General features: G+C 39.8%; 3 protein-coding genes across 9 annotated transcripts in view; all 3 read left to right on the top strand.

Annotated features, from left to right (window-relative positions):
• myo5aa (myosin VAa) overlaps positions 1-4,264 on the top strand; it is a 52,555-nt gene extending 48,291 nt beyond the window's left edge. For all 6 annotated transcript variants that reach the window (XM_055045077.1, XM_055045076.1, XM_055045078.1 and 3 more), the window contains 3 exons: positions 88-262; positions 351-431; positions 963-4,264. In XM_055045077.1, the coding sequence (XP_054901052.1) occupies positions 88-262; positions 351-431; positions 963-1,115 (409 nt within the window). In that variant the 3' untranslated portion in view covers positions 1,116-4,264. The remainder of the gene's footprint in view (positions 1-87; positions 263-350; positions 432-962) is intronic.
• A 1,243-nt stretch (positions 4,265-5,507) lies between these two features.
• On the top strand, positions 5,508-18,579 carry gnb5b (guanine nucleotide binding protein (G protein), beta 5b). 2 transcript variants are annotated; one of them, XM_055045171.1, is made up of 13 exons: positions 5,508-5,618; positions 6,201-6,353; positions 7,772-7,883; positions 9,178-9,314; positions 10,094-10,135; positions 11,006-11,082; positions 11,192-11,324; positions 14,457-14,600; positions 14,699-14,790; positions 15,951-15,999; positions 16,280-16,376; positions 16,627-16,793; positions 17,397-18,579. In XM_055045171.1, exons 2-13 carry the CDS (start codon positions 6,228-6,230, stop codon positions 17,406-17,408), a joined length of 1,188 nt encoding a protein of 395 aa, XP_054901146.1. In that variant the 5' UTR covers positions 5,508-5,618; positions 6,201-6,227; the 3' UTR covers positions 17,409-18,579. The 2 variants fall into 2 exon arrangements, with proteins under 2 accessions (XP_054901146.1, XP_054901145.1); XM_055045170.1 differs by having other exon boundaries at positions 5,517-5,618; positions 6,204-6,353.
• A 2,015-nt stretch (positions 18,580-20,594) lies between these two features.
• On the top strand, positions 20,595-24,713 carry bcl2l10 (BCL2 like 10). The gene is made up of 3 exons (XM_055044731.1): positions 20,595-20,684; positions 22,127-22,591; positions 23,817-24,713. Exons 1-3 carry the CDS (start codon positions 20,622-20,624, stop codon positions 23,937-23,939), a joined length of 651 nt encoding a protein of 216 aa, XP_054900706.1. The 5' UTR covers positions 20,595-20,621; the 3' UTR covers positions 23,940-24,713.
• Positions 24,714-25,513: the final 800 nt, after the last annotated feature.

Here is a 25,513-nt window from a genome sequence, read left to right on the forward strand (position 1 = left end):
TAGGAGGCGCCAGCTGCTGAGTTGGAGAGGGGGTTTTTTTGTTTGTGTTTACTGTGAGAGCTTGTAGTCAACAACGGATGCGTGCAGGTACAATGTGAGTCAGCTGGAGGAGTGGCTAAGAGACAAAGGGCTGATGAACTGTGGAGCCAAAGAGACCCTGGAGCCTCTGATCCAGGCCGCCCAGCTGCTGCAAGTGAAGAAGAAGACGGACGAAGACGCCGAGGCCATCTGCTCCATGTGCCACGCCCTCACCACCGCTCAGGTGCGCCCACAGCGACGTCTGACAGAAAGCTCAAGCCAAAATCCATCCACTCCTCTAAACGATTTCTGGTCCGATTCGTCTCTTTCAGATCGTAAAGGTCCTGAACCTCTACACTCCAGTCAACGAGTTCGAGGAGAGAGTTTCAGTTGCTTTCATACGAACCATCCAGGTAGACGTTTAATGAAACACCAATGAACTCACTGGTAACAAAGAATGATTTGGTTGTACAGATTTAAAGTGCATTAAAGCAACAATAGTGGAGGTTTGGTGAAGTAGCTATGATGCACGTACCACCTGTACGGCAATATCACCAAAAAACAGCATCAATCTCTTTTTAAAGCAGTAAAACTGTTTGGAAGTGTCAAATTTGAGGAACAATGAGATACTGTGATTAGAGTCAATGTAAGGCCATATTTAACTAAAAACAAAACCGTATCTCTGCTGTGGAAGTTGAGATTTTGTCTACAGAAACTCAAATCTGTTTTTGAAGGTCAGGGGAAGTTGGTGTGGTTTCAGACTAGACTTTTATTGTTTTTCTAAACTTTTTAAGACCCAATATTTCTAAATATTTTGTGTCAGTGATGCTGGTTTTCTGTTACCTGGTGGCTCATTTGATCTTCCTCGTTTGGCTTTGATCCCAAGACCTCCAGTCTGTTCACTATATTCACTTTTTCTGACCCTCTCTTCTTCTTCTCATCAGACCCGCTTGCGAGACCGCTGCGAGAGCCCCCAGCTGTTAATGGACACCAAAATGATCTACCCGGTCACCTTCCCATTCAACCCGTCCTCCTTGGCCCTGGAAACAATCCAGATCCCCACCTCCCTGAACCTGAGCTTCCTCACCAGGGTCTGAGCTGAAAAATCCCCGGCCGCGACCGTCGCCTCCACCTACTGGCCCGAGACAAGAGTATAAATATTAATGATAGTAAAAGCACTTCAATAAAATGTGGATGAACACAATCTGAAGAAACATTTTCTGTCTAAACGCTGACATGCACACACATCGGTGTCACCTTCTGGCTTGTGTCGCTCGGAAACGCGCGCTACTCGCCCCGAGCTCGTCATTAAACGCCTGTATAAACGCTTAGAGAAGCCATTGGATCCCATCAGTCATCAGCAAGAAGGTTAGTGTTACCCATCCTTCCTCAGTGTTTCCCGTCATCGTTGAGCTAGCTGCTGTTCACGTCTGAGTCACGAAAGCAAAGCAGGCAGAGATCTCACCACACAGCTAATTAGCAAACTATCGCAAAAACAGCCGAGCGATCGGGTTTTATCCCCCTCTGAGCACAGTCAAGCCAAGACGAGACAAAACTCATTGCCTGTACTATATTATTTATACACAAAGATATCTATATAGAAATAAATAATCTATCTTGTATTTTATTTATTGAAATTATGTTGCCAGCCTCAATGTTTAAAGAATACTGAACAGCTTTGCTTTAGCTGCACTGACGTACAATATTTATGTCCTAATTAGATAAGTTATATCATAGTCAGAAGGTCTGGCACAACTTTTGATTCGCTGTGTCATTAACTCAGATGTTTAGTGTTTATTTCAGGCAGAAGTGAGGAGAGTATATGAAGGGTTAAACTCTGCTGAGGGCTTTAACCTACGACCAGGTCCTCTGTTTACAGCTCTGATCAGAACCGAGAAGACACACCAGGAACATTTCAACTATGGAAGCCCCAACGTGCCACAAATTCAGAAGTCAAAACCTCTTTACTTTTGTTATGATTAAAGTTGCTGAATTTTATAAATAGGCAAATTCTCGATTGTGAATATATGAATCATTAAATGTGAAATGCTGTAATTAGTCATATGTGATGATATTTTAGTTAAGTTTGTGAATGTCAGTGATCAGTCAGCACTGTGTTGCTGTGTAAACGCTGCTCCATTTTCCTGCGCAGTGCTGGCTCCGCCCAATAACAAACTACTAACAGTGAAATACTCATTTAAATGCTTGTTTGCCATACATTTTTGAAGACATTACATTTACTACTACTTTAAATGAATTGGAACACACTGAACTAATCGAGTGATTTCTTTGTTGAATTGTGTCACTTTTGGACTTCCATATTCACCATACCGCCAACACTGCAATAAAAGCACAGATATGTACATAAGACGTGACACTCAGCTTCTGTTTCTCCTTACATTCTTCTGGTCAAGGCCTTGGAAAATGTTCCCGTTTATCTTTGTGTGCGTATTTATTTCAGTATTGCCATTTGTTTAGGGTTGTTTGTATTGTAAAGCCATATATTACTGAGCAGAATGAAGAGACATTTGTTTTTTTGTTTATTTTAAGTATGTTTTGCAGAAATCACCTGATATCTGTTTGTTACACTTTCTCTGCTTTACACCCACTTTTGCCTTCCTGTTTTTGTGACACAACATGGGCATTTGTTACAAATAACCAACAGATTATTTTTGATCATCGCCATCATTTTAACTGCTGGCTCAGTGCTTCTCTCAGTTCTTTTTTTATTATTATTCACTGTACAGATTGTTTAGCTTCAGATATCTCGGTACTTTAGCAAAGTATAAGGCATGAAGTGCTGCTGTTTCGTTCGTGTAACCTGCATGGTTTAGGCTTTCCGGCCGTCACCAGCTTGAGAAAAGGAGCCTGCATGTTAGGAAAACTAGAGCGTGGAGTCGAGTCCACCAGGAAATTTGCCCATGTTGTGACAAAGACTCTTCCGTCTTCCTCTGCTCTGTCTTTTCTGCACTTTCAGCCTGCTTCCTGTTGTGCCGCTAGTACTTGCTGTGCCTCTTCTCCTCCTCTTTTGATCATTATTGTCACCAAAAACACTCTGCTTAGTAAAATGCCATTTCTGGTTGGTCCAGTCCAGTTGCAAAGTTTTTGTTGGAACTGGACTTTTGAGGCAAATGAGATGGAAAAAAAAGAGCAGAGGCACAAAATGAGGCAGAGAAATCTCAATAACCCAGAGGAGTGATATCTTGTTGGACGTCCTGATTGGATTAAAGAGAAAGTGCTATGTTTGGAAATGCACCAATTGGATGGGAATCTGCAGAAACATCAAAAGTTTTTATGATATGTAGCCCTTAGAAGAAAAAAAACCTGAATCAGTAAAAATATACCTGACCGGACGATCGGCAGTAACATTTTTACTTTGAAAACATCCGTCTGCTCTCACTGGGACCACATTTAATAGTTCAGCCTTTTGTTTGTCTGGGTTTTTTTTTTTTTTTTTTTTTTGTGCAACGTTTCTGGCTCGTGCCAAGAGGTCAGTCATATCTGCTGGTTGTGTTTTTGAAGGACAGCGACGAAGTTGTCGCTCTACCATTTGAATGTTAATGTTCTAACGAGTGTATCATGATTTTTAGCTGCACATTGTAGAAGAAGCCTTATCTGACTTTACTGGTTATGTGAATGACTTACACACTCACACACACACACATTGTGACACTGAGTTCTCCCAGTACAGGTTTTTTTTTTGTTCTCTCGCTGTTAAATGAGTAGAAGTGATAAAATGTGATCATGCCGTTCTGATGACGCCTCTTCTTGTCCTGCAGCTGGTGTAACACAGATGGTTTGAAGTGTTTGTTGATGAGTATGGACTGGAAAAACTGATTAAAAAAAACTTAAAACTCCCGCACTCAGTGGGAGCCGCGACGCTCATCGGTTGGTTTATTTGAGAAGAAAACGCCGTCATCGCTTCGGTCTCCGTTTCCACAGGAAGCTGCTCGTAAGATACGACCCAGACGTTACAAATGATCATTGTTCTCATCAGCATTAGAGTTAATTGTGCCCATTAAATAAACGATGAAAAAAAAAATACAAATAGTTCGGAGGCCAGCTGTGGCGATACTGGTGCAAACTTGCACCAGTACCGGGTGTTTCCCTCTTTAAACCAGTGTGTACATTTGACCAACTGGACTGTTTGTAGTTTCGGGTAGCTGTGCTTCGTGAATGTGTTCACCGTTAGCAAACTTGGAATAAAATTTCAACTCTGTAAGTAAAATAAAAGAATTCAGCACTGGTGGATGGTCCTGGAGTTTTATTATAACTTTAAATGTTCAATATTTCATGCCACGGGTAAGGATGTGTGGGTTCTTGGTTTTTAAGTCGACCCAAAGGTATGGTTCAGAGAATACCATTGAACTATGGAAACAATAACTACTTTATTTTGAAAGGTCCTGGTAAACTGTGTGCGCAGAAATACAACTGAGTTTCAGTTTCCAGCAGCCTGAAAAAGACAGAGGCAACCAGAACGACTGGTATCTGAACAGGCGATGAACTGGTAGCCTATGAAAGCCAATTTCTAATATTGATAAAAATAAAAATGCATTTAATAACTGTACCATAATTAAATACCAACAAATCTAGATTAAGATAACCTGGAAAATTTTAAACATTGAGCACTGAACCTGCAAGGCCCTAGTCACGTTTTGAATATGCAAAGATTTCCAGATTCCTTTTCTATGGAAAATGAAACCATTTTGTTTGTATTCTTTTTTTATATTGTGTTTTTTATTGTTGGGAAGGTAAAATTGCCTAAACAAATCATTATTTTTGTAATTCTAAAATTACAAGAACAATACTGGCTTACTGTCAAAATATTGAAAAGTAAACTGGAGAAACATCTGATTTGACATTTTTCAGATTATAGTCATATATTAGCTAGCTGTTAAGTTGTGCTTAATTTGTTAAAAAAATAATTTTTACTGTGTTGTGAAAACCAATAAGACACTTCACTTCTTGATTATTCAGGAGACAAAATAATCACATTATTTTTTTTATTTAAATAGTTTTTTAAATTCATTTTTCAGCAGTTTTTTCATCTTTTCTAAGACGATTGCCAAATTTCCTCTAACTTAGTTGTCTGATTATTCTGAATCTCCCAACCACACTAATCATTTTGAGCTGAACAGAATTTTTTTTTACCATTTTGAATTACATTTTTTGCAAAAATTCCACTTGTTGGTTTTACAGATGATTGTATTATAATTTTATAGAACTACTAAAGTACTTGCATGGCTTATTATTCAATATTTTATTCAACATTTTCAACCTATTATTTCCTGTTTTAACTGTTTTGTCGGTTAGATTTGGAGATGGAGAGAGTTTGGGTAACACATAGGATGTGTAGCTAAATAATTTGCCATGCAGCCTAATGTGGTCAAACAGAATAATTCATGTGAAACCTTTTGGTCCCACCTTTAAATGGATCCTGCAAGTGAAGTGGGGAAGTCAAAACAGAGCCGAGTCACGGCTAAGACACTTTCCTAAGAGGCTTACTGCGTCCCCTCTGTCCCTCGCTGATCCGTCACTGGAACGACTCACTTCTACCGGGACAGGTACCTGCTGGGTGACGGGAAACGGTCTCTTCTGTGGTAGGATACCTTTTATTTAGCTAGAAATATGGACAATAAACATGTGCAATATCATTGGGGAGACGATTCAGATGGGGTTTAATTTAATTGTAAAAAATGTTACACTAAACGGTAAAAAAAAAAAAAAAAAATCTTAATAAAATTGCTGTTAGCAAATTTGCCTTTCAAGGTAAAAATCTACAACAACATGCAGTCAGGTCGGTTTAGATTAACTTGTTGCTGTTTGATGATCAATCTTTAACCACAGTTAGTTTGGAGCATGAAATCATCTTAAGAGTGAAAATAAATTTTAGCAAAACATTGTTTAATTTTACGAACTGAAATAAATTAATAAAAGTCTTAAATAATTTATAATGAGAGCCCTTACACAAAGTAAGAGCTGGTTAAGTGTGTGAGGAATCGAGATGTGCGTGTTTCCCAGAATAGCTGCTCAACTCTGAGAAGGATCAGGCTGGAGTAGATTACCAGCTGCTTATCTCCTGTACAGCCCACGCTCGCGCACACACGCACACAAAGGCTTGATTAAATAAAAACCTAATCAGTGTGTGGTCTGTTTGATGGAGTGCACCCCTCTGTGTCCAGTAGGCGTGTCGCTGATCCTCTGCAGCCATGTGTGACCAGACGTTCATGGCGGCCACCTTCGGCCCATGTGACAACTGCAGCAAGGCCAGTCCGCTGATGAACATCTACATCAAGACCGAGGCCATCAACTACTGCTCCTTCTGCGTGGAAATGGTAAAGCAGCGACTCTGAGCTGCTGCCCGGTTCCGCTGTAAAACCTCACGTTGTGTCCATCCAGACTGCATGAAAGTTTTAATTCGCCTGGAAACCTTTTCACAGTAAAACTCCAGATGTGCTGTTTAAATCAGATATTTATATACAGAATATAAAGGGTTCTTTTCCCCTCACAGTTTGATTCAGCTTAGTTAGAATTACCCAAATTATTTGTGTTTACTAAATGCCAGAAAACTTTGTGAGAACTATTTTTTAGATTTTTTTTTCTAACTTTCTTCAAACTGTTTGCGGTCAACTTCTCAGACGTTTCCAACATCTGACCAATGAGAGGCTTCTCTCTCATTGCTGAAAGAGATAGTAATCATTCTTCATGTAAACTTCTCATTCTGAAGAAATTTTTTTCCCTCTCATTAATGGAAAAAAGATTTAATTGACTCAAGGGAACAGAATACAAATGCTCAAAATTGAAGTTTAGTTAATAAAAAAATCAATTACAATTACAGTCAGCGGGTAAAAACAATACATTTATTATAGCGGGATATGCTACTTTTACATGGGACTCTCCACATATTTAGCTTTGACCCTATAACAGTGGTTCTTAACCTTTTTCGAGGTACTGAACCTACTAGTTTTATATATGCATTCACTGAACCCTTCTTTAGTGATAAATAAAATATTATTTTTTCCAAATTCAAGACATGGGTATATATATATTTTTTTACTGGTGCACAAAATGAGCCATGCATGAACATCACCTTGCTCAAAGAACAAAACCTACACAGTGCATGAACTCACAACAAATTATGCATCTTTTCAAACAAGGTGTTACCAAATAAATAAACAATGCTTAGCCTGGTGGGGGGGGCAGGTAAAGTCTGGTGGCCTGCCAGGCTTATAATACACTGGGGGAAACCCTGAGTTTATGTAAGGGCAAATGCGTACATATTTATTACCTTGACAGATCTGACATTTTTGAGTGTAGCTTAACTTTTTTTCTACTCCTCTTTTTATCAACATTAAAATAAATGTTTATTTCTCAATAGGATCATGCGAGCAGACTGGGACTGACGGTTCATGAGGGATTTCTGCGATAGTCGGGTTTAAAAACAAGAACCAGAGGAGAGTGAAGCTGCGTTTACACTGCGGGGCTGGCTCTTAAAAGCCTTCAGTGTCTCTGAATAGCAGGACAGATAGAGGATGGGGGGGAGGCAGAGCAGAGAGCGACTGCATCACTGCTGCTCCCCAGGCTCATATTAATGGACCTCTAACCACCAGCCAAACTGTGCTGCTTCGCACAACATTTTCCTGCTTTTTGCTCTCATCCCTCCTCTTTTCTTTTTTCTAATCCCCTTTCTTCCTCTCCCTCTCTTTTTTTCTCTGTGTCTAACTTTGTTCCGGCGGCGTCTTTCTCGATGAAGATGGCGTGCCAGGGGCTCCAGAAAGGGGAGACCCTGGCATCACTGAAGAAAGAGAGCGAGAACCTGAAGAAGAAGCTGGAGGAGGAGCGCGGCAAGCTGAACGATGTGGAGCGTGAGTGGCCGTGGAAGCTAACGCTGCTGCAAACCGGCTCTTGAGAGCTTATTGTTGGTGCAGAGCACTGATATCAGGCTGTTTACAGTTTGTTTCTGTTCTTTTAGTCTTGTTCATACCAGCAATGGTGTGGATTTTATGCACAACTTTAAGTTCATCTAATTGTGTAAAATACAGACTTGTCTTAGGTTGCAAACTGCTTCAAGGTGTTTAGTTTCTCTAGTTTACAGATTTCTTTTTGAGTAAATTAACATTTTTGATCGGTACTGCAATTTAGTAAATTACAAATTCTGTGTTCTTACACTTCAAATAAGACAAATATCCATCTTAATTTTAGCCAATGTAATTCTGTTGTCTTAGATCAAGAACAGGGCCGGACATTACAAAGAGTCTTAAAGGGGCAGTACCCGATATTTGGGCTGCCCTTAAATATTTATGAAAGTCAAAAGCCCATATCAGGTGAATTGGATTACTATTTCGAGATTTTTATAAGTACTTGAGTATTTGAAAATTATGAAGTTATCGTAATTTTTCTTTGTGGGGAGGGACCAACAAGGAGCTTCTCCGTACTTCAATGTTTATCTTGTCAATTATGTTGCTATTGGGTTCTGAGGATGACCCAATCAGAACCTCACCAATCAGCATAATATGCTAATGTTGGAACCCAGCACACTCTGGAGTGAAACACCTGGTACACGTGCAAAGGCGCCCCCAGGAATCTTGGGCCCACTGACAAAAAATTAAATTGGGCCCCCCACACAGCTGCTGTTGCAATTTCTTGAGTCTAAGAAATTGTGATCAAAGGCTTTAAAGGCTTGCAACTGTGTTGTTGTTTTTTTTGGTCTAATACTGATAAGGAGCACAATATTTACTGCTCATGAACTTAATGTCCAACAGTCCACATACTGCATACAATTAGGTTGCTTAAATTTTTCTACCAGTTTTAGATTACTGAAATGTCTCTTCTTACATTTTTACCGCTAAAAACAATCTTCTTTGAAAATACAATCTGATTAATTTTGTAATTGTCAGGGCCCGAATTTTTAATTATTTCTATGAACAAATAAATACATTACAGAGGGCCCCCTGTTGGTCAGATTTTACAGTGTTTCCCTTTTCCTTTTTCTTCTTCCACTTTAGATCATGATTTTAATAAAACATGCAAATTAAATATGAATGCATATCAAAATTTGACTCATTTTGGGAAGCAAAATCTAAGAGAACAGTTTCAATCTAAAATGTAGGACCTTTACCAAGTATAGCCACGTGTGTGTGTTTGTGCATGTCACCCCAGTGCATCAGGTGGCTGAGAAGGTGGAGGCGGTGGCCGCTCTGTCCTTGAAGACCAGGCGTGTCCTGAAAGGCCATGGCAACAAGGTTCTGTGTATGGACTGGTGTAAGGACAAACGTCGCCTGGTCAGCTCTGCACAGGTACACACACACATTCAGGGCCCTGTGGTGTCCCTTCTGCAGGGTATGGGGGGAAAAAACTTCATTTTATGACACCATTTAAGCTTTCTCATTGACATTTACGACCTGCGTGGGTTATATCTTTAAAAAAGCTTAATAACACTTTAAGTTTAGTGAGTGAACCGGCTGTTTACTTCAGTACATTCCTATGCAATAAGTTTAAGAATGATTTATTTTATTGGCGCTGGATATTTGTTGAAGTAAATGTAAACTTACCCATGGTGAAGTTAGCTGTTTCTGGTAATAAATGCTTTGCCAAACAATTTGAAGCCGTTAAGCTAGCCTCGGTTTAAGCTAGGTTCGTCGCGCGCGCTTCACTACGCGGTTGTTCAATTTCCGGTTAAGAAAAAGACGCCTTTAAGCGCATGTCTTCCCCTTCTCTCTCTCCTCCTTATTTTCTATAAACTCACTGATCAACACAGGTCTTTAAGAAAAACGTGTCAGCTTCCCGGAACTCGTTCTAAGGCTGAACGCGTTTCAACGTGAATTCCGACACGTTCTGCTTTGCATCCTGGGATTTGTAGTTTGGTCACGCATAATTCCCAAGTTCTTCTGCAAGAGCTACAAACCACAGAAATAATTAAATGAATTCTAAAATATTACACGCAACTAAATTTAGATTTTTTTAAAGTCTAAAATTTGGATCCAATATTTTATATTTTATTTTATTTGTAGACATTCTGATATTTTATATTTGTTGCATGAATATGGGACAAATGCAGTATGTTTCTCTCATCTAGGACGGAAAAGTGATTGTCTGGGATGCGTTTACTCTTAATAAGGTAGGTGGATGATGGATGGAATAGTGGGGATGGATTTATGCTTCTTAAAAGATGCATTTTTAAAGTATTTTGACCATTGAGTAACATTTTAAATGTAGCTTGCTTTGTCAGAAAAATGCATTTAAAAATCTATATAACATTAAACTTATTCATGATTCAATTTCATAAGCTGATCAATTTGATTTAATCCGACTGTAAATTTGTATTTTAAGTCCAACTTTGCAGCCTTAATCTGATAGATCACTTCAGTGAACGATCTTCAAAGAGCAACAGTTGTGTTCAAATATTTCAAATAGCATTCCCTGTAAAAGCAAATAAAAACTAGGAAAATCTAAACTAATCAGTAAGTCAGTTGATGTGACACATCTATCACTGCTCTGGAGGAAGGGCGACCCCAGTTTGACCTTTGCTACTCATCGGACAGCCAAATGGTTTTTCTTCATCCATACTCCTCCATATGAGCTGCTGGTGCTGCTGGGCTTATGCGCCTCCCCTCTCCTAACATCTGGGAAGTAAAACGGTTAGACAGAAATATCCCTTTAAAGATTATCTGTCCATCAGTCGACTTTGACAGCTGCCGATGTGTTGATATGTAGGTAGGCTGAATGACTTTTATCCTGCTTTAAAGATTTATTTTATGCATCCCAGACCTGAAACTTTGAATGTTACTCAGAGCCAGGCTGACAGGAGCTACAGTGTCTAGTAAAAAATATTTATGCTTTCTTAGATTTTATTCAGCAGCAAGTAAACATTTCTGTGTCATTTATTGGGATTTTATTTGATTAAACAGAATCTGTCGAATGAGGAACTAATCTTTTTCGTCCATCAACGTGTGTGTGTGTTTCTGTGTGTGTTGTTTGTGTCCTAAAGGAGCATGGGATAACCCTGCCGTGCACATGGGTGATGGCATGTGCATACGCTCCCTCCGGTTGTGCTGTGGCATGTGGGTGAGTGCGCTGCTTCTTTAAAATTTCTAAAACGTACGATTGGCGTCCTTTATTCAGAACTCACAGAAAGGCTGTCATGAAACTAAATCTGTGTGATCTCATTCGTCAGGGGCCTGGATAACAAATGCTCTGTGGTCCCGCTGTCGCTGGACAGAAACGAGAACCTGGCAGCAAAGAAGAAGTCGGTCGCCATGCACACCAACTATGTATCAGGATGCTCCTTCACCAACTCGGACATGCAGGTGCGATACTAGAAATATCAATAATTATAGCGAAACCTCTCAGAAATCCATATGTAGAGTAGTTGCACAAAACTAATATAAGGAGAGTAACTGCTGAAAAACGTAAAATAAATAAACACAAAATAATTAGCAGAGGGTCAAATACTAAGCCTTGTGGAACTCTACGGTACAACGGAGCAGAGGATCATCTGAAATCATCTCAACAACCACAAAACAGTGAGACTGTTTTTAATGTTAACCAGTTCAGTACTGATTGTTATGAACATTAATGTCTTTAATCAAAGTGAAAACAAGACACTTCTGCTGTTATAATGTTGAAAACTCAATGCCTTTTGACATAAACCTAGCTCTAAAAAAATCAGAGCAGGTCATTTTCATCTAATCCAATGTTCATAGTTCTGGAAAAATTCTTAGAAAAAAAACCAAAAACGTAACATTTAAAATTAAACAAGGCAAGTTTGTGCAAAATGTTTCATTATGCAAAGTCAGGTGGGGGCAACAGCCAACATACCACATTCTGACACAAAGTTTCTTATTGTCTGTTTTAGTTAAAGTTTAAACTGAAAAAAAAAATCAGTTCGAGCTGCATTCTTATCTTTATTTTTTGACATTTTGTAATCTCAAGATTGGTATTTGGTTGCGTCCAGTACACATCACCTCCGCTCAGCCGGGTGGATGAGAGGGTGGAAGGAAGGACCCGAAGGAAATGGTCTGAGCTGTTTGCTTTAATAATTAACTCCTTTGTGACGCTTCACAAAGCAGAGAAGCACCGAGGGAAGAGCGGATGAGAGAGAGACCGAGAGACAGAGAGAGAGAGCTGTGATCGTCTGTCCTGGGAGTATTAATAGACTCCGAGTGGCTTTTATCTGGGGCAGAACATTTACCACCCAAATAAAAGCAAGTGGACAGCAAAAGTGTTCAGACCAGTCCACTTGTTCCACCTTTACCGTTGATGTGTTACAATTCACATAATATGAGCCCTTTGTATTGCCTTGTTGCTGAAAATGTGCTATTCAAATAAAATTACCTTGTCTTCCCTTACAGGGTGGGCCATAAGTTTCCACACATAAAAAATAAACATTTTTGACTACTACTCTGTGTAGTCACTGGGCCACTTCATGGTTGATCTGCAACATTTTCAGTTTCCTGAAACTTGCAAATAAGTTTGGCCACAGTGTTGTGTGTGTGTGTGTGTGTGTGTGTGTGTGTGCGTGCGTGCGTGTGTGTGCTTTTGTGTGTTGCTCGTTCCATGTTTTCTATTAAAGTTTCATGGAGTCTGCTTCCTGATCCAGCCCGTCAGCGTAATTTAAATTCTTTGTTCTTTTGTCAAATGCATCTTCTTGGGTGTCTGAAATATAAAAGAAATATACATTTTACATTCTCCTAAGTATGGAAACGTATGGCCCACCCTGTAGAATAGAAACAATGTTTATTGTCAAGTGTCAATCTTGCAACGCTAGTATCGATCTGATACTGATATTTTGATATCGGTATTAATTATATTTCATATCAATCCGCACACAACTAATGGATGAGGCTTAATACTGCAGAAAACCTCTTTTTACTCGAGACTGAGCAAAAAGTGGTTCTACAAACTGTCAATGCGATTAGGCAGAATTCAAATGCACACCGCACCTTCCAGATTTTCATTTCTAAACTAAAATGTAAAATAAACACCCTGCACAGTCTTCCCTGCGCTAACTACGCACTACTTTGTGTTGCTCTGTCAAACCGAATCCCAGTAAAAACACGTCAGAGGTAACAACTGTAGAATTTTGCAAGGCGGCATAAACGCAGAATCATAAAAACTTTCCTTTGTGTATCTGTGTGAAACCTTTTCGCGTGCAATTCCGATGAGCTCCATTTTTAGACACGATGCAGAAAGAAAGACTGAAAGTAAGAGTCTGAGCCGCTGCAGCAGGATGTGGTGTGTTTCAGCTCTGAGGTCACGCAGCATCCTCTCTAATCAGGCAGACAGCAGGGACGCCTTTTGTTTGAGTAAATCTCTGAGTCCCCATGATTTGTTTTCATCAGACCATTTTGGTGACATCGTACTGATTTGCGAGCCTGTTTGTATACAGATAGCTGATTGCTATATGTATACAGAGTAAGCGAGGAGCCGCGTTTCTACTCTCTTTTGCCTTATTTGTTGTTTAGATTCCCGTGTTCCTGGTTCTGATCTTTGGACTAATCATTTCTTTTCCTCTCACTATTAGACTCTACTTCCTTTATGTGTAAAGAAACCGTTTTGCTCTTTCAACCGAGCTTCCCTGAGAACTGGTAGTGGTCGCAGACAGTAAATTTAGCAACAGCGATACTACTGGGTTATTTTGGTCTATTTCATTTCCCAGTAAATTAGAGAAATGAGAGCAAAACCAGCAGGTAGAGCAATTCACAAGAAAGAGCAGCGGTCTGTTTTACAAATAGGCCTGGTTACTGCTTTTCGAGGTGGACCAAGATTTGAAATTGAAAAATGTTACTATTTTACTACTCAAAATCAGATTAGTTTGAAAGTCAATTCTATGTTCATGTGTTGTTTAAATAATGGCGATAAAGTGAGCCCTTTCCGACCTTTGACAAAATCTGGGTGTGATGATGGAGTCAGACCCGAACCTTCAGAGTCACATAAAGACAACTACAAAGTCGGCCTTCTGTCACCTGATGAACATTTGCAGGTTTAAGGAACTGATGTCCCAGTGAGATCTAGAAAAACTCATCCATACATAAACTAAGTACTGTTTGTTTATAAATCACTGAATGGCTTAACACCAAAATATATTGAAGATCTGCTATTGTTGTGTCAACCTTCCGGACCTTATGCCCAGAACCAGAACCAGACATGGAGAAGCAGCATTCAGCTTCTATGCACCACAAATCTGGAACTAACTTCCAGAAATCTCCAAAACTGTCGCAGCTGTTTTTGTACTATAATAAATGGAAAATTAATCAACATATCTGACGTGTATTTATAATTTTGATGATGGCACTCATGTTGGTTTCCTCAGGTGTTGACTGCGTGGTGTCTTTTATGGCTTTGTGTTTTTACGACATAAAGCACTTTGAACTGCCTTATTGCTGAAATGTGCCATGCAGATAAACTTGATTGATAGTTTGCGTGTTTGTGTGTGCCAGCTGCTGACCTCCAGCGGGGATGGAACATGTGCATTGTGGGACGTGGAGAGTGGGCAGCTGCTGCAGAGTTTCCACGGTCACACGGCGGACGTCTTGTCGCTGGACCTCGCTCCGTCCGAGACCGGAAACACGTTTGTGTCCGGGGTGAGGAGCCTGAAAAAATGTTTTTTTCTTTGTTTTTATTTAGAGATGTAATTAGTGGCTTTCTTTGACTAACTTTTCTCCTGATGCGTCGCTCTCAGGGCTGCGATATGAAGGCCAACGTGTGGGACATGCGCTCGGGACAGAACATTCAGTCTTTTGAAAGCCACGAGTCGGATATCAACTGTGTGAAGTGAGTTCAGCTCATTAAAAGACGCACAGATCTGACTTTAACCCAAACAGATCCACTGTCATCATTTTACAGGCATTTTGTGTATTTTTAGACTTTAATGACAGGAAGAAAGAGCTGAGTTTAATGGTCTAAACTCTTTGCGTGCGTAATCTGTGATTTAAAAGCTGGATCTCTTGGATTTACAGATGATTGCTGGTTGCTGAAACTTGTTGCGAAAATATTCCTGATTGAATTTAATTTGTACGTCTCACATGCAATTTTAACGCTCTAAAAAAAAATAGACTCCTTAAGTTTTATCTCACTGTTCGACCCGTAATCCTCTCAGTGCGGTCATGACGTCCTTCCCAGAAGCGCAGTGTCAGCAAAAGTTTTTTTTTTTTTTTGTCTTGATAGGACAAATTTCCCAACTTTTAAGGTTACAACACATCAGAAGTATGTCTTAGATTATCCTTAACGTAGTTAAAACAACATTTTGATAGATTTGAATGCTAAAAATCTTTAACCAAAACAGACCTGCTTTAAGTTTAAATGGATCCAATGCATGTCAGATCTGTTTAAAACAAAAACAAAAAAACATCTGATTGTGTGCTGTTTCTGTTTTAATAAATTGTAATTTTTTTGTTGCTATAAATATCGAAAATGAAAAGAATTAGGTTGTATTAGAAATCCTCACTGGTCAGGGCCCTGGGCTGAATGTGACTCATTTCCAGGTAACGTCCTCCTGACCCACCAGCAACACTGACTTATCTATACTGTTACTGTGTGAGTCACTTCTCACTTCATTCACTTTTAGTCAGTAGCACTAAAATGAGTTCTACTCACTCATTTTTCTTTTACAGAAAAAAAGTTCTTGCATTTAAATCTGAGCATTTAAAAATAATAATAAATTTAGGGTATTTAGTCTCCAGAGTACGGTCTAGAGTTCAGTTGAAGATCTTACACACAATTGTGAGAATGCAAAAAGTTTCACAAGTATTTTGCTTTGCTGCTCAGTAAAACTGATAATTGACAAAAGTTTGTTGAATATCCAATTCGCACATTTGACCTTGCAGTCGTGACCGGCTCGATTACAACAAATTGAAGCAGCTACTGAACAAATACGACCAGAAATTGGAGATAAACAGTTGATCATGTCTGAATGTAATCTCCCGGACATCCAGGTACTACCCCAGCGGAGACGCGTTTGCTTCTGCGTCAGACGACGCCACGGTAAGTTCTGCTTCTCCACTTGTTGTTATGCGTTTCTGTCCCCATGAACTATGTCAGTGATTCTGAGGAAGTAATGTTTACTTGATGACCTCATGGCACGTTGCTTTTCATAAAAGTTATTTGTGACACCCTCTGACCAGCTATAATCCTAAGCTAAAATAAGCTGAAGTCGTGCCTGTGTGTGTGTGTGTGCGTGCGTGCGTGCGTGTGTGTGTGTGTACTAGTAGTAGTCCAGCTGTGAATGTTGATTCAGTCGAAGATGTTTCTTTGTTCTCCTCAGTGCCGTTTCTATGACCTGCGGGCGGACCGCGAAGTCGCCGTCTACCAGAAGGACAGCATCATATTTGGCGCCTCCTCTGTGGACTTCTCTCTGAGTGGTGAGAAGCATTTTTAATTCAAGCTGGACTGCAAAACGTTAAGCTGTTCACCTAAGTAATATTTACTAACTAAATCTGTTGGCCTACTGGTAATATGCAAGTATTCCATATGCATGATACCAAATCAGAAGTATTTTATAACCAAAACAAAATTTCCTCTCATTCAATTGTTTGTCTTTGCTTCCCCGAAATTCCCCACTTCCTTTTTTTTTTTTATGTCATTATTTTCATCTTCCGCCCACGCATCCAGGCCGTCTGCTGTTCTCTGGGTACAACGACTACACCATAAACATCTGGGACGTTTTGAAGGGGACTCGCGTCTCCATCCTGTTTGGCCACGAAAACCGCATCAGCAGAGTCCGAGTGTCGCCTGATGGCACGGCGCTCTGCTCAGCCTCCTGGGACAACAGCCTACGGGTGAGCAGGAGTTTCCCCGCAAAGCAGGAAGTGGGAAGTTAGAAGCTTCGAAAAAAAAACAAAAAAAATTGAACAGAAAACCAAAGACTTTGGCATGATTTATCACTCAGACAATAAGCACTACTGAAAAAATAATTTATACTTCCTTGTGTTGATACATTACACAGGTGTGAGTGTTTTCATAAATCATTTCCATGTCTGAAAATGACTTCAGGTATTTTTCCTCTCCTAAATTAAGCTTCTTTTTCTTTAAGCCCCTTTAAAAACAACAAGGTAATGCAGGAAGTAGTTCCATCCTTCCATCATCGTCCGCTCAGGTCCAAACCAGTATTATACCAGCAACATCCTCCAGCTCATTTTTGGGGTTTCCAAGGTCCCAAGGCCTGAAGGGACATGTAAACTTACAGTCTTCTACACTGACGCATCATAATGGCAACTGTGTAGCAAAATATGAATGTAAACACGTTCAGAAAATCAAATGTTTTGTTTAAATTGAAGCAGTCATTAAAATATATGTTCAGTTTGTATCACAACACTGTGACCCTTGTTTTCACAGACACCGTCAGTCATGGTGTGACACGATGATTTCCCTCTGTCTTGCAGATTTGGGCCTAGCGTCGTCTCAGCGGTTCAGTCCAAGTAAACAACACGAAGATTATCGCTCCTGCCGGATACCAGTCCCTCTTTCTCGAGCCAAAACTTCGGCTTCACTCTGAAGTTCGACCGCTTCCAAATGTGATGATGCATCAGTTCCTTGTTAGCGCGCAAATTTAAACAGCTTGTTAGCGACACATCTGAACGCTGCGCCTGGTAAATGGACTTGGACCCCTTGAATATTTTCAGATTTTGTCAAGTTACAGTCACGGCTTTTCCATGAATTATATTGCACTTTTAGGCGAAGGGCCAGTTTTTCTGATTGAAAAAAAAAGACCTTAGGATGCCACCATGTTTCAGACTTTTCACCAAACCACGTCTCCCTTTTCTTTCTATACTTACTTTAGTTAAATACATTCAGGTTTGTGATCGTAATGTGACAAATGTCTAACTAACTAATCTGTTGGCCTACTGGTAATAAAATTTACCATAGAAATCATATTGACCAACAAAAATAAAAACAATGGAAAAAGCATATTTCTGCAATGAACAGATAAAAGTAGTACTAATAACTGTGTAAGAACAATATATTGGTCATTATTGTCATCATTTAACTTTCTTTATTTGGCTTGTGAACTGCAGTCAGATTCATTTTAGTGGGTTTGTAAGCGCAGCTATAATATAACGGCACCTTATGGAATAAAGTTAGTTACCAGTACTATTATGATTTTATTTAAAGGCGTATTAACTATTTTGATCACTTATTTTCCCATAAAAAAATAGAAACAGTTGTGGAGTCTTCGTTCCTTCCTTTTTTTTATTATAACCAAACAACGACAGCATTTCACTAGTGACAAAAAAAACTATGCACAAAATTCAATCCCTACCAAAAATGACAGGTGGTTATAATTATCCAAAGACATGGTGAGTCGCATTAAAATCTAGACCTGCACTGTCAGGTCAATCTGAGAGCGCAGAGAAATTAATTTCCAAACCAGGGCACACATCTGTTCCCTCGGCAAAGTTTCACCTGAAAACCTAGGACAGAAATTCGTTGTGTCAACACAAATGGCAGCCATGGGAAGGGAATCCAGGTCACCCTGGATGACTGGCAACCAGTTAATAGCAGAAGATTTACTCTCTCTACATCACGCCATGTTGTTTTCTCACCAAATAAATCTGGTCACCATGATGGGTTTTGGCTTCTTTTTTTTTTTCCAGTTCTGTCTGCACAAAACTGAGGGTAATGATTTAGTTCTGGCTCTTTTTTTTTAGAGTTTTGTGGCATTGGAGGCTTTTATTCATAAGTTGCTGGCAGACAGAGATGGGGGAAGACATGCGGTAATTGGCTCATGTCTGAAGATGGAACCTGGGACAGCTGCCTTCTGGAGCAGGACGATTTAAATGGAGAAAACGTATTAACCACAGCTGAAAAATAACTCTATTTGTGCAAATTTTGTTTCTCTGTTATTTTGTGATGGTGGCTCGTTTTCCATGTCAAAAATTAAAAAAAACGAGAAGTGGCTTCCAAATGGAAACCAAGAACACAAAGTTGTGAGATCAGGGCACAACACAATTTCCACCCATGGTCTAGTGGCTGACTCCCTGCAGCCAATTTATACAAAACCACTCAATGCATTAGAATGTATAATGAACGGAGGAATGAAGAAACTTTTCATTGAATTGAAGAGTTCCTTCATTTCAAAAATTCAGTTCACTTAGTGGAACTGAATACACACGTCATTTACACACAGACTGATGTTTTCAAGCTTTTCCTTCTGTTAGTTCTGATAATTTTTTCCTCAGACTTAATGATATTTAAGATTAGAATAATTTTATACAGATTTGCAGGCTTTACAAAAACTATGTTTACCCACCTAGTAAAAGACTACTTTTTAGAAGGTACAGAGTCATTTTAAAAATAAGATGTAATTTCCCCCTCTTCCCTTCCCCTAAAAGTGAGAATCAACACTAAGGACTACTGAAACCTTGTGTTCTGAACTATTGGACAGTCCCTCAAAACAAACAAAACATTAATAGGAAGCTCTTGCTGGCACCAGTTTGTTTTGCATATTCAGTTTGCCAAAAACTCCCATGAAATTTCCTGAGGGAAATACTGTGATTAATTGAATGGGGGAAAGTGGAAAAGAAGAAGGGAAAATAAAGAGACAGGTAAAAAAGGAAATTCCCCTTCGGTGAAAGTACTTCAGATTTTTAACCGACCACAGGTCTGGTTACAACCTGTTTGTTTCGCTTTCTAAAGCTGGTCAATGATCTCCAGGATTTAATTGTGTTGTCAGTTTACAGCGCAGTGACAATGTGTGAAAATCTGAATTCTGTTATTTTTGGATTAAACCTCTTATTCTGCCAGTACATGTAATATACATATATATTTTAATTTATGACAGCCAATGTAGTTTTGTCGTGCTCTTAGACCAATCCCAAATTTAGGACAGTGCTTAGTAATTGGCTTATGTGGCTTAAAACTGCAGACAAAGGTTACTTTCGATCAATGGCTTGAAGAACACTTGTATTTCTGTTGCAGAAGAAATACACATTTGGAAATAGCTGCACAACGAGTTGATATCAGGTTTGTTTAGCTCCTAGTATTGCTCTAAACCAGGAGTGTCAACATCCAGTCCTCAAGGGCCGCTGTCCTGCAGTTTTTAGATGTGCCACAGGTACAAAACACTGGAATGAAATGGCTTGCAGGACACCGGCCCTCGAGGACTGCAGTTTGACACCCCTGCTCTAAACAAAGCAAAAAGGTATACTTTGGGGAATATTGTTCAAATGCCATATTAAAACTAACTCATTTACTTAACCTATAAAATTAATTAGTTTTAGTTAAACTGATCTTGTTGGCTGTCAATTTTAAAAGCATGTTGTAATTTAAACAACTTAAGTGCCTTTTAGCAGTTTTAGCGTGAATAATTTCTTAGAAATACTGATTAATATGTGGATTAAACATATGCAAATATTACACTGGGTAAATTTAGTCTATTTACGTATTCGAGTTGTGGTGAAATTTTTCAATTTAACTGTTCAAGACCTTTTTCTTTCTTTGTTTTTATTTAATACCAAGTAAATTTCCATGCGGCGAAAGTTCATATCAATCACGTCAGGGACGCGTGCGTTTCATTTCCAGGGCTCTTTCGGAAAGCATCGTTCGTGTCTCTGGCGGAAGCAGTGGGCGGAGTAAATAAATGCACTGCCGGCTTGGGGAAGCGGTGAATGCACCGAGGTTCTCCTTCCGCCGTCTGGATGTGCAGAGAGCCGTCACATATCGCTGGGAGGGTAAGCACTTGTGATGACGAAAATACTGTATTTCGCTGGTATGTTTTCGCGTCGCTCTATAGACAGGAGGAATGTTCGCACAGAGGTGTATTTTTGCGGTGACTAGCTGTGGCGTGAAGTGGATGTTTTAGCTGAATTAGTTCCCCGTGTGAGCTGTTCTTTGTGTCCTCCATTGCTGCGGTGACTGACAGGCGGAGGAGGAAAAAAAAACAGCAGCAGCTTCAACAACTTCCAAGTTCGCCGGTTAAACCCTCCGAATATCGGGCGCTGGATGTTGTCCTGCACTCCTAAATTAAATGTTGTACGTATTTTCAATTTTTTTAAAACAGTAGGCGACGCTTTTAGTGAGGCTTGAGAAGACGAACCGGCTCAGTTCGCTGGGAGCTAACAAAAGCCGTCTGACCTCACCGACACGAAGCTAACTGACGCGCTCTGATACGGCTTTCTCTCCGGAACTATTTTAATGAAAATACGGCTTTCTCTCCGGAACTATTTAAATGAAAAACTCTCCAACGCCATTCTTATAATTCTCTTCTTTCATTTTCTACCCACAGTAGTTGTTTAGTCATAATATAAATCGATTAAATTAGACAAAGGTTGTCTTATCAGGTCAAAAAATCTGGTTTCACTCTGAGTCATGTTTTATTTTTTTTTTATTTACAAAAGAAGGGGAAAATTCTGGCAAAACCCCCTGTTTTTTTTCATCTTTTAAAGAGCTTCAGTCATGTGATCTTGATGACGGTGAGACAAACTTTATGGTTACTGGACATCTCAGCTGACAGGAAACACGAAGGACAACGATAATGGAAATGATCAGTCCAGCAAATATCCTCTGCAACGCTATTATTAATTATTATTATTTATTATTATTGATAGAAACTCAAGAGGGGGAGACATGAAGATGTCAGTAGGGCTTTAAAAGTCATTTTGGGTTTTCTGTTGGAGCTTACCAGTTTAGAAAACCCAGTTGAATCCATTGAAAATCCTTTACTCAACATTTTGATTGACAGTGTACATCACCTTTTTTATTTTTATTTTGGCATTAATTCATTCATAGATTTAAAACCGTAAAAGGTGTTAATTGGGATGTATTTAATGAACAGATAAAAATCCTATTTTGTAATTTTAAACTTTTTTTTTTTAATTTTTGGATCTAGTGGGCTTCATTTGAGATTAATCAGACAAGAAAGGTAATAAAAGACACGAGGCCAAGGTCATCAGACCGGGACTTGAATCTGTGACGTTTGCATTGAACACCAAGGCCTCCATACTTTGGGTTGTGGTTTAACCCTGTGTTACCACAGGACACACCATTTTCTAATTTGACCAATCCAGTGTGATTGGTCAAATTAGACCAATCTGGTTCAGACTTAGATTAGACATTCTGAGTGGTTTACTTACTTTATTCTCATGCTCCATTTTGTGTTTTTTGTCCTTTTTAGAAAATGTCCTGTGGGCTGTGGAAAGAGACCGTGGCTGTCGCAGAGGATTACATCCGCCTGCGCTGCTCAAGCCCACACCCAGCCCCTCCACCTCCCAGCGAGCCGGCCGCCGCCATGAGGCGCCTGGCCCAGGACGTGGAGGCCCAGCACCAGGCTCGCTTTCACTCCCTGGCCCAGGGCTTCCTGAAGCACTGCGGGACGGACCTCTGCTCCAGCCTCAGAAAAGTGATGGATGAGATGGTGGGTGACGGACACTTTAACTGGGGGAGGGTGGTGTCCCTCTTCGCCTTCGCCGGCGTGCTGGCCAGACAGCTGCGGGAACAGACGAGCAAGAACCCGGGGCCGGACTCCGGGAAGCAGCAGGAACTGCAACAAGAGCCCGTAAGCTGCCGGGCGCTGGCGGAGACCATCGCTGATTACCTGGAGAAGCACAAAAAGGATTGGCTACAAGAAAATAATGGATGGGTAGGTTGTGTGTGTGTGGAAGGGGGAATGATTATTTGATGTAAAGATTTCAGATAAGAGAGGGATTTTCTTTTCTTTCTTTTTTTTTGTCTATCTAAAAATAAGAGCCAACCACATTTGGAAACCATCTGGCTCGACACGATTTAGTTTTTCCTGCTGGAGTGTGACTCAAGATTTTACTTCTTGATTAAGCTGCCATTATTGACGCTGCAAAAGAACACAAAATCTTACCAATTAGTTCAGGTCTAGTCTCTAATGCAAATATCTTAGAACACTTGAAATAAGACCAAACCAAATTACAATAGGATATTATGTTAAGTCAATAATGTCTTGATGAAAAAGTGCCATTTACAAGTGAAACTGTGCTTGTTCTGCCAGAGGAACCAGTGCTTTTTCATCAATATTAAGGAATTATCAGACTTACAACATGCTGGAAAGTTAGTTTTGTTTTATTTTAAGTGTACTAACAATTTCTGCTCAAGAAACTAGACCAAAAACACTGAAGATCTTGTGTTTTTGCTGTGAGGCCAACAAATAGATTGACCTAAAAATGTCCTTAGGATTTTGTGCTGCAGTAAAAATAATCTTTTAATGAATTCAACTGGAATATAAGATGTTTTAGTTCCTTAGAATAAAGAGCAGATTCCAGTTTTAATTTGTAAAAATGAATTTCCCTCAAAGATGCCCCCACTATAAAATCCTGAGTGCTTATGGAAACTACATACAATACAAGCTGAATGACTCCTTTTATGAATGGACTTGGGTAACACAAACACGCGCACACACACACACACACACTCTCTCACACACACATACACACTTGCCCCTCCTCTCTGGAGCAAAGCTGGCAGCTGGTTCCAACAGACACATAACCAGCTCAGCCAGATGGACTTTGTGGTAACAGTCAAAGCTGCACTGAATGCCAGTCCGTCTCCACATTGAAGAGCAACGTTGTATGACCAGACAAACATGCAGCTGTAGCTCGGAGGGGGGAAAACACCTGGAGGTGACAGCAGGTGCATTCATATCGCCTACAAACGTGGTGCCTCAGTCTCGCTGTGACTAACACCATGTGTGTTTTGAAACCCACTTTGGGTTCAGTTTGTTTTTAATGTTCAGGACTGAGCAGCTGCTCTTGCTTTCCAGCCTTTTTTTTTAATTATGTTTTCTTGCTTGTAAACAGAAGATTTTATACTTTTTTTTCTTCTTCTTCTTCTTCTTTCAGGAAGGGTTTTGTAGCTATGCCCTCAACGCCAGAGAAGTAAGTCAGGACTCCTCCATGAAGACGGCGCTGGTTGCTGTCGCCGGGGTCGGCATCGCCGGACTCACCTTCCTCCTGGTGCGCTAGCTGGGCCGTCCGGCGTCGATTAGAAGTTCTCAGCTTGTTGGAAAATTAAGGAAATATTAGAATTGTAACGTCAATGCTGCAACACAAAGTGAACCTGTAGAGAATTCAGGGTTGTAATCTCATGTCATCGAACCGTCCGCACAAATTCGTGACTCTCTACAAGCACCGATACTGACACTCTCCTCTTGCTTGTTCCTGAAGATTGTAAACCAATTAGAATGCCTTTTGAAAATGTCGAGTGACTGACGTCAGTTTGCATATCTTTGGTTAATAACTGAAGCACAAACATCATTTTTCTTTTCCATCTGTGCAGCTAAAGTACTTTTAAATTTTTCAAACCTGGGTTTAGATTTCAAAATGATCAGCCTTTTTGTAAGACCTTACTTTAGTTGTGTTTGTGATAAATGCATTATAGTTTATAATGTGTAAATTAATATATTTATATAAAAAAATGAAACCTAAAGCAGTGGCCCTCTGCAGATTGACCCATACCTGATTCTGACTTTGCTTTTCATTGAAACTTTTCCTTTTGTTTCTGTGAGCTGATCTCACAAGGTCAGCAGAGCTGCAAAATGAGAACGACCTCACAGTGGTGCTATGACTTCGTGAAACATTTCATATTCATCTACCAAACCAGCGACCAATCGGGCACATTTTTATTAATCACGTCTTACATTCCCCCGCCAAAAAAACTAAAACAAATACGTAAACATATTTTCTAATATTTATTTGACTTTTTTTTTTTTTTTTAATAAAATGAATTGTGAAATTTGATTCTCTGGCTGGTGTGTGATTGATTTCTTCTAACAGCTGCCATCTTGTTTTTATGATTTGGTGCAGACGCTTCAGCTTTAATAAGACATGTTGTTCTGTGGTCTCATCCCGGCAGCGCAGGGCTCCGCTTACAGTGAAGAGATGTGATCATTAAACGGATCCGACCATCTGAGGCTAATTGAATCAATAATAAGGTCCTGGTGATATCTACATGAAACCACTAATGACCGAATCAGCTTTGAAAGTTGCATTTAAGCTCATGTAAAATTTCTGGATGCACAACTGAACTGAAAGGGAGAAAAAAAAAACACCTGTAGTTTTTGTTAGTTCCTTAAGTTAGATATTGATTTGGACTTTTTTTTTTCTTTGTTTTGCATGACATTTTCTCATTCAAAAATGAGTTGAAGTAGTGCTGCTCCACTCACCTCTGCTTATTGGTACAAAGCCTTGGCTTGTGGATTTATCTTCAGAGCAAAAAAATGAAATCCTCATTAAAAAGTCTTACATCTATGCATTTAAAATTAAGGCTTTAAAGCATCTAATGGTGAGTATTGATGTTCCTATGGGACTTTTCCATCAGGGATGCTCACTGCGTCTTGAATCGAGGGCTCATGACCAGCCGTAACGAGCTGCTGATACTTCAGCCAGTTCTCTATTTTTTTCTAAGTGTCAATTTATCAGCAGTTGACTTGTTGAGAGCCATGTGCCATGTGAGAAGTACAGATCCTGCAAAAGACCCCCCAAAAATGTCCAAGTTGTCTCCTGAGGGAAAAAATGGCTGGAACTTTATTCATAATGGT

Source organism: Poeciliopsis prolifica, unplaced genomic scaffold, assembly GCF_027474105.1.
Source record: "Poeciliopsis prolifica strain line A6 unplaced genomic scaffold, Auburn_PproV2 SCAFFOLD021, whole genome shotgun sequence".
Classification (NCBI taxonomy): Eukaryota; Metazoa; Chordata; class Actinopteri; order Cyprinodontiformes; family Poeciliidae; genus Poeciliopsis; species Poeciliopsis prolifica.

What these genes read in the sequence shown, in the direction of transcription:
- gnb5b (XM_055045171.1), top strand. Translation starts at nt 6,228, where the DNA reads ATGTGTGACCAGACGTTCATGGCGGCCACCTTCGGCCCATGTGACAAC. An exon ending in GGTTGTGCTGTGGCATGTGG is followed by an intron (nt 11,083 to 11,191) that starts GTGAGTGCGCTG and finishes CTCATTCGTCAG; the next exon opens with GGGCCTGGATAACAAATGCT. An exon ending in TCGGATATCAACTGTGTGAA is followed by an intron (nt 14,791 to 15,950) that starts GTGAGTTCAGCT and finishes CCGGACATCCAG; the next exon opens with GTACTACCCCAGCGGAGACG.
- bcl2l10 (XM_055044731.1), top strand. Translation starts at nt 20,622, where the DNA reads ATGCACCGAGGTTCTCCTTCCGCCGTCTGGATGTGCAGAGAGCCGTCA. An exon ending in CGTCACATATCGCTGGGAGG is followed by an intron (nt 20,685 to 22,126) that starts GTAAGCACTTGT and finishes TGTCCTTTTTAG; the next exon opens with AAAATGTCCTGTGGGCTGTG. An exon ending in TACAAGAAAATAATGGATGG is followed by an intron (nt 22,592 to 23,816) that starts GTAGGTTGTGTG and finishes TTCTTCTTTCAG; the next exon opens with GAAGGGTTTTGTAGCTATGC.